Here is an 8625-nt window from a genome sequence, read left to right as displayed (position 1 = left end):
ATGCACCGGACTCAACTAATAGCTGTTATTAGAAGACTGTTTTTAGCTGATTTAAGACAGGCCAGAACAATGAGAGCTCTGGAGTGCCCCCCCCCCCTGTTTGTTTTTCAAAGAGAAAGGGAGGAGAACAGAGGAGAAAGTGGGAGCGCGGTTCATCACGACTTGTTGATCTCGGATGTACGTCAAGGTCCCTCGTTTTAACGTGACCGCTCATTTAGAGAACTTTGTCTTTAGAAACACACGCTGCAGAGCACACGTGGGAAGCTGAGAGCTTTTATTTAGTCCGCAGTCTGTTCTCACTTTCTTTCGCTCACTCAATCTCAACACACACACACACACACACACACACACACACACACACACACACCACACGCATATCTCTGGCTGTCACACACTTAGCAGCCAGAGCTGGCCACACACTGCTTGTCAGCGTCACCTTCAGTTCGTAGGTTGGTGTGGGTCAGATAGTGCTCATCCTACCAATGACTCGTCTCACAGCTGCTTTCTCTGCCAGTCCTCCTCCATCCCATCTGCGCCTTGTCGGTTTGTTTCTATGGTGTACCAGTCTCCTCGACCGGTCTGACCTAACGTCTATGCTACTTTCTTCTGTCATAAAACTCTTCAATGAAAGAAGCTTTTAAATTCTGAAGTAATTGAAATCTGGCAATGTTCTTTCCTCATTAGGGTTTAGGGTTGGGGCTGCTTGGGCTACGAAGTGTGTGTGTGTGGTGTGTGTGTGTGTGTGTGTGTGTGTGTGTGTGGTTGTGTGTGTGTTTTGTGTGTGTGTGTGTGTGTGTGTTGTGTTGTGTGTGTGTGTGTGTGTGTGTGTGTGTGTGTGTGTGTGTGTGTGTGTTTAGAATGTCCTTTAAAGCTGTGTCATAGAGGCAGTAGTAACGTTAGCCCTTTGTGCTTTGTTTGAAGTGAGTTCAATTGTTCTTCAAAGCACCGTAGAGCAAGCTTGAGCCCTTGTGTGTCCCGCATGTTTCTCCCAGCTCTCTCTCTCTCCGTGTGTGTGCGCTTGCGTGTGTCAACTCCATAAAGTATTCACTGTATCACGTGTGTATCACGTGTGTGTGTGTATAGTGTGTGTGTGTTCCTGGCCTTCCCCCACGTGTTCGAGGCTCTCTTTCTGCGCCTGTGAACATTACGTTCCAGTCCAAACCTGTCTCCACTCACATCTATATCAAAGTAAGCACTAGGCAGCCTCCTACTATTACTGCCATTTAGCGTGTGTAGGTGGGAGCCCTCTAGTCATAGTGGTAGCCGCTGCAGTCGGGAAGAGGCCCTTCACCCATTGAGTCCTCACTGTGCCAGCGCGAGAGGTTCAGCAGTGAACGAGCTAGAGCCAGCTACCTTTGGTTCACCGGCCACAATGGCTGAGGACTTCCTTCCACTCCTAGTGCAACAGAAGTCCTTAGACTGAGTCCCTGCGTGTTCATTTGGCCATTGTTTGTAAAGGGTTGTCTCATTGAGGTGAAACATATCCTGCAAGAGAGACCTACTATTCTCCAGTGTGTGTGCTCATTACGTTTCGTATTGTCATGGTTACCGCACATAATGATACCCTTAGATCGGGGCTCTCCAACCCCGTTGCTGGAGAGCTACCGTCCTGTAGGTTTTCACTCCGACCCTAATCTACCCACCATTCCAGTTGTCTTGATAAGCTGAACCAGGTTAGTTACAACTGGGGTGGAGGAGGGTAGCTCTCTAGGAACAGGGTTGGAAACCCTTGCCTTAGATAATAGCAATACAATTACATAGTAATAGATACTGCATGTCTTTTGGGCGGCCGGCGGGGGGGGGGGGGGGTTCTGTGTATCACACTCAGTAGGACCACATGATGCGGCGTCTTTGTGTGCCATTGAATGTATTTAATCCTTATTTAACCGTGGAAATTGAACAAAGAGTGAGTAACCGTGTAAACCTTGACCCCACAGATATTACTACAACAAGAGAATCCTCCACAAGACCAAAGGGAAGAGGTTCACCTACAAGTTCAACTTCAACAAGCTGGTGCTGGTCAACTACCCCTTCATCGARATGGGCTCTGGTCAGTACTCTGTCTCTAGTCTGGTTTTAAATCCACCGGACACCATCACTGGCACAGTTTTAAGAATACTATAGATGAGTACGTTGTAAGTGTCCATCATTTGGAAGTCGTAAAGCATTTCCATAAAGTCCTCATACGCATTTACTGACGTCTGATCGTTGGGAGATMTGATTTATGTATCTGTCCAATTATAAATGTATTAAAGACTAGCTACGCCAATACAGATCCCTAATGTGCCTGAGAGCCGAACACATACRAGCTCCATTTTGTTGTGGCAACGGSTACAATGACTGACAGGTAATGACGTGGACTAAATGCTTAAAATACTCATCCATCTCCATCAGGTTTATGTAGTGGAGCGATGTTTGCATATTGCATATTTGTTTATATGCTTCATACCAAGTGTTAACCCCCCCTTTTCTTTTCTTTTTTAAAGCCCTGGGGCAGTAATCACAGCCACACAGTGTAAATAGGGCACACTTGAAGCCTGATACCTTGTGACATAACTGTTGCATGGAGTTTTTATTATACTCCATYTGTGATGTGGTCTGGGTTTTGACATGTTTTGATATAGTGGTCACACACACCCATGCCTCTCCGACGTTAACTCACTCAGTGGTTTTAGGAAAATGGAGCTACCKGACTCGTATTTGTGATGGCAAAAAMAACGACTTTCCAATATTTAATTTTGGCACGAGCGAGGATGCCAAGAATTTGTGTGCCACAATTTTATATCGCAGGGCAGAAAGGTGGAATGTAACACGTGGCCAGTGTGAGCAGTGGGTTTTCTCTCTCTGTCCCGGTCTGTGATTCTGTGTACAGTAACTTTTACTCTCACTCACCTGCTTTTTCTGACTTGGTTTCACTTTGGCTCTGATTCTCCTTCTGTCACCTATTGCCTCACACTAACTGCTCGRTCTCTGTGTCTCGCCCTCTCTCTCTGTTTCATTCCTACRCTCTCTAACMCACTTGTCCTGTTCTCTCTCTCCAGGCAGGGGAGTCCCCCAGAGCGCCCCTCCCGTGCCGACCGGGGGCAGCCACTTCCGCTTCCCCCCCTCCACCCCGTCCGAGGTGCTCTCCCCCAGTGAGGACCTGCGCAGCCCGGGCGTGTTCAGCAGCGTGGCCCGCCGTATGGGCCGCGGCTCTGTCTCCGACTGCAGCGACGGGACCTCCACCAATTCTGAGCTGGAGGAAGGCGTGGGGGGTGAAGATCGTGGCGGCGTGGGCCCTGAACGGGCGTTCCGTGGCCTCCTCCACCCCCGCCTCTCCCATGACTCGCTGTTTCGTGCCTACGGGGGACCCGGCGGGCTAGGCCGTCCCCCGCCCGGCCACAGGGTTCACGGTGACCCCATGTCTCCGTTCCCTGTGTCCCCCCTGCCGGGCCCTGGGGGCCTCCTGGGGTCCACCCTGTCCCCGGCCCTGTCCATGACCCCTGGCTCCCACCTGCCCTACACCCCGTCCCCCTCRCTCAGCCCCATGCTGGGCTCRCARTTCTCTTTCAACCCGGACGACATGAAGCGCTACCTGCAGGCCCACCACCAGAGCGTCTACAACTACCACCTCAGCCCCAGAGCCTTCTTCCACTACCCCAACATCGTGGTCCCCCAGCCKCACAGGCCCTCTGCCGCCCCTGACAAGCCCATYACYGCCCACCACCATGCCCCGCCCATGCCCCACTCCCATTCACTGCACCACCATCAAGGGGAGGAGCAGCACCCCTCGCCCTTCAAGTTCAAGCTGCAGCCGCCTCCGCTGGGGCGTAAACAGAGGGACTGCTCTGCCTCCTCTACCGGTGGGTCCTCCTCCAGCCTAGGCTCCTCCTACGCTGCTTTAGGGCTGCTCTCTAACTCCTCCTCCTCCTCAGTGGGCCCTCCCAAAATCAAGGTGAGCCAATCACTAACCAGAATCAAGGTTCGCCTGACTAAACCCCAGTTTAATGTAAAAAGAGATGTGCTCATCAATGACTCCTCTGTTGTCTATTGTTGTCTAGGTGGAGCCTATCTCCGACATCGAGTCCGATGAGGAGGTGGAGGTGACCGACATCAGCGAGGAGGACGAGCTGCTCGACTACGACGAGGGCGACGTCTTCACCCCCCCWCATCCCACCAACGGAACCGCCCCTACTGCCATCACCAACCTGGGCGCCATCGCCGCGGACGACCTGGATGAGGAGGTATTCAAGACCCCCGCCGCCCCTCCCATTGGCCCTCTGACTCCCTCCCTGCTGGGCCTGAAGAGCGAGCCAGGCCAGGGCCCTCCCATCAGCCCCGGCAGCACCCTCTGTATCCCCCTCAAGCTGCGCTTCAAACGCCGCTGGAGCGAGGACCAGAAGATGGAGGCCGATGGCGAGCGCGAGGAGGCCGAGGATAAGAAAGTGCGGGCGGAGAAGGAGGTGGTGGAGGAGCCGACAAGGAGGGAGTCAGAGAATGGGGAGGGGCCAAGGAGAAGCCCGTCCATGAGTCTGGGTGCTCCTCCGGCCCAGCGCAGGGCCAGCTCCGAGCTGCAGAGAGCCACAGCCCAGCTGTCTCTGGAGAACCATGGAGCCTGTTGAGGCAGGGATACACACACACAGAGAGACGATCTCATGCCCGTACCTACATACACACTCACTCATATAACCAAGCTTACGCATATACACAAGTGCCTGTGCGGAAGGCTTTTTTTACTCTCATTTTGAACTGATTTAATACTGAACATTAACACACAGCTCAACATGCTGTGACTGAGACACTAAGGATGGCCATTAGATATCCCCTCTAAACAGAAGACCCTTCAGGGCCCAGATCCAGGATCCATCCCATAGACCTGTATGCTGCCTTAAGGTGCCTCCATCTCCCCTCAACATCTCCTCCCAGTAACGCCCTTAGCTCCTTAGCCTTTCATGTTGCATCAAAACAGATGGGAAAGAGTCCCTTCAGACACACWCTCCCAGACGAACCTTAATATTGCTGACACTGGGGGGGATGACATCATGACAATGCCTTCTATTTTCAACAGACTTGAAAAGAGATTACAGAAGTGCTTGTCTTGACGGGGACCTCGTACCAACTCTTGTCAACTGTTCCATCACCTTTTATGACTGGGAAGGGATCTCAGGAGTCAAAACAAAGAGACCTCCTTGTCCGCATCTGTCTAATGATGACCTCTTCGACAGGGACTGACTTAAGACTGAATTTGTGTCTGAGTGAGCCCTCCTTTTCACCAGACGCTCTTTGATAATCGTCTCTCCCCAGCCTTGAGCGTAGGGACAAAAACCATAATGGCGTGCAGATCTACAGAGGACGTGGATGGACTGACTGGAGACCCCCCCCCCTGTCTCTTATGGCCTTCCTGTCACTCAAGTGTTGATTGACACCTACCATGGCAACAATGCAGTACCCAACCAGGCCTTAATGGACAGCTTTTGGGGACCCTACAAGACTTTTGCACAATCTTATAAGGAGAGAGAATCGAGAAAATAGGTAGTTAGTCCGCGCTTGGAATGGTGTTGAAATATTATCTTCAAGGTCTCCTCCTTTCCCCTTGTTGAAGTTGCTCCTGTTTCTCCCATAGAGAGTCCCTCAAAATAAAAAAATGGCCGTATTTGGGGAGATGCGGTGGGGCATTTGCAGTGAACGGAGGGTTAGAAGTACCTCTGTATATACAATGTTCTTGAACTGAGACTGAAATTAATCGATTTTCCCCTCCCTCCCCAAGAAAGTATACCATGAATGTGAGTACCGAGGTGATATCAGGCAACTTCACAAAGCCTTTTTAGTGACATTTGAAGTTTGCCCGTTTTAACGAACAAACAGGACAAATTGAGATTGTGCCTTTTTTAAACTGACAGGTGACTTAAAAGGAATTACCCCTGCCAAATAATGTGCTCACACTCTCCCACACACAGACACACAATGTTGTTCCCTGACGCTCACACTCATGTAAACACATTTCTCACTGTTAACTCACATGGTACCTCCCCACACACACACACACACACACACACACACACACTCTGTAGAAGCCTCAAGAGCATACCATACTGAAATGAGTTGGTGTGGGAACAGACCACATACACTGACTGCCACTTTGCCTTGTTTTTTATACCATTTAAGAAACAGATGCTGAATAACTAAAACCAATACTACACATATTTTATTTGAATATATTAAATACAAATGTTATATTTCAAAAAAAAAAGTAGAATTTGATATGAATCAGGAATTGTAATGGTAACTATATGTTGGGCATATATGAGGGAGCCCTCTTCTCTCCTTGCCCTTCTTGACTGTGGAACTGCATTGAAAAGGGTCCTTGTACAAGAGGAATCGGAACACGTTTCTATTTGTAATGTAAAAACAAGTATTCTGTTTGGGGGTTGAAGGGTGGTGGGTGTAAAGGGACAGTAAATTAAGAAATAATGGAGAAATGTTAGATCTTGGACCCTGAACCTCAGCTTTACGACCAGGCTCGCCCCTTCTTGACACCCCAAATGCTCCTGGGAACACAGGGACTAGGAGCCTTTTGAGGTCTACTGAACCTGCCTTTTGTCTTGGACCATGAACTATACTAGGAGAATGCATCAGTAACAGTCCACCACCTGTGTGTACGTATGTGAGGTAGACCTGGTCTGCTGAGAGGGGTGTAAATGCGTAAATGCGGCTAACCTAGAGTAAAAGGAAGGTGACATCACTAGCGACATGATTTCCCATCCCCGTACTAGTCTCTCTGGCTTTGTAGACGCTTAACCAGAGAAACCACCATCGCCCACGCGGGATATGACATCACAAAACCTCTGAGAGGGACTTCCCGTAATCTGAGAAGAAGCTTTGCAGGTGCCATCTACTGCAGCTAGGCCCCTCCAGCTGCGTAACACAACAAGATCCAGGCCAAAATAAGACTTGCCCAGAGTTTGTTCATAGCGCTAGTGTGGCGTGAGTGGGTGTTTAAGCAGCTGTTGGTGTTGCCTTAAGGCGTCCGCATGCTTCCCCGCAGAAACCGCTCAGAAGAGTTTGTGAATATATTATGACAACATTTTGTTACGTTTTGGACTTCGGTAAGGTTTTTTCGGCTGTTCGGGCACATTACATTTTTTCTCGGAGCAAACCGACGTCGGTAGCTGAAGTCTATGCCCCTTCGTCGGTGATTGGTCAACAGTAGGGATTCTTCAATAAAGTCTTAGTTGTCATTCAAGYAGAGACGACTAATTTTCACGCAAATTGTTTTGTTTAGAAATACTGCACCCACTTAGGTTTAAAATTGCGCGACTAAGATCTTCTCTGGAAAAACGTCAATTAATTACATATTTCTTGAGTTATTCTGACTATTTTGAGGAAGTGTATACTGGCTACGGCYTCTCAAAATGGACAAACCGTACAATTTCCGCTTTTTTTTAAGAGAGTATGCGAACACAGTCATTCGGTTCGGCACTAGTCAAACAGAAGCATGCTAATGCTTTTAGCCACCCAGCTAGTCTTTTGTCCCGCCTTGCATTGTAACTGACAGCTGCCTTAATTGTCGCTTAGAAAGAAAAATTAAATCACCATTCATTTTTTTCCTACTATGTTGATACTTTTCCCTCAATATCGTCATTGCTGTTTATTTTTCAAAATGTATTATTACTGTCATTATTATTATTATTAACATGATTTACTATTTGATTATTTTGTACTCCTCTGGGCCTACCTCTTTTCCATGGCTATTTGAATCTCTCATGAGTTTAGTGTTTTATTTTTCAGTATGTATTTTCCAGACAATGACAACTCTTACATCTTACTATTATCTGAACTAAAATAGTAGTTATAACTTCAACTAAGCTGGTTGTATTTGTACTTGTGGACACATGGAAAAGAGGGGCTCACATAATCCTATCACATTACCTTCGTTTTGAAATATATTTTTTGGTCTTGTGTATATATATTATTTTTCACTTTTGGGAGGACTCTGTGAGGAAAAAGATATTGTATTATTTGAAAGGTGACCATCTCTCTCCCTCTATCCTCCCTCTCTCTCTTCTTTCACTCTTCTCAGCGGTTATTTAACACTTAAACTGAGAGATGAGACTCCATGCCTTGAGGAAGCGTACCTTCTGTTTCTCTTGTATTTTTCATCCCTTATTTGTAATTAAATTGTAATCAGGGTTCATTAAAACAGGTAAAAATTGACAAGTGTCTGTGTTTTTTAATAGAGGACTTACACATGAGTTTATTACATTAGTTAGTCACTTCAGGGCAATGCCTTTCTACCTCATCCTGCTTAGCTGTACTGTTTGAGCAAGTTTCACGTCGCCTTGACACGTTTTCTGCCGTGAACTGCTGTGAATGTGTTAGTCATAGATATAGACTGAACAAAAATATAAACGCAACATGTAAAGTGTTGGTKCCATTTTTCAGGAGCTGAAATAAAAAGATCCCAGAAATTGTCCATATGCACAAAAACTTTATTTCTCTCAAATGTTGTGCACTAATTCATTTAAATCCCTGTTAGTGAGCATTTCTCCTTTGCCAAGATATGCCACACCTGTTAGGTGGCTGGATTATCAAGAAGCTGATTAAACAGCATGATCATTACACAGGTGTACATTGTGCTAGGGACAA

The 8625-nt window shown here is 47.7% G+C and overlaps 1 protein-coding gene across 1 annotated transcript in view; it reads left to right on the top strand.

Moving 5' to 3' along the window:
* erf (Ets2 repressor factor) overlaps positions 1 to 8196 on the top strand; it is a 26406-nt gene extending 18210 nt beyond the window's left edge. Inside the window, exons 3-5 of the mRNA XM_023975909.2 lie at positions 1938 to 2050; positions 3042 to 3934; positions 4041 to 8196. Coding sequence (XP_023831677.1) covers positions 1938 to 2050; positions 3042 to 3934; positions 4041 to 4601 — 1567 coding nt within the window. The 3' untranslated portion in view covers positions 4602 to 8196. The remainder of the gene's footprint in view (positions 1 to 1937; positions 2051 to 3041; positions 3935 to 4040) is intronic.
* The last annotated feature ends 429 nt before the right edge of the window (positions 8197 to 8625 follow it).

The sequence above is a fragment of the Salvelinus sp. IW2-2015 genome, linkage group LG31, assembly GCF_002910315.2.
Source record: "Salvelinus sp. IW2-2015 linkage group LG31, ASM291031v2, whole genome shotgun sequence".
Classification (NCBI taxonomy): Eukaryota; Metazoa; Chordata; class Actinopteri; order Salmoniformes; family Salmonidae; genus Salvelinus; species Salvelinus sp. IW2-2015.
Note: the sequence above shows the minus strand (reverse complement) of the source record. Positions and strands in the feature narration are given on the sequence as shown.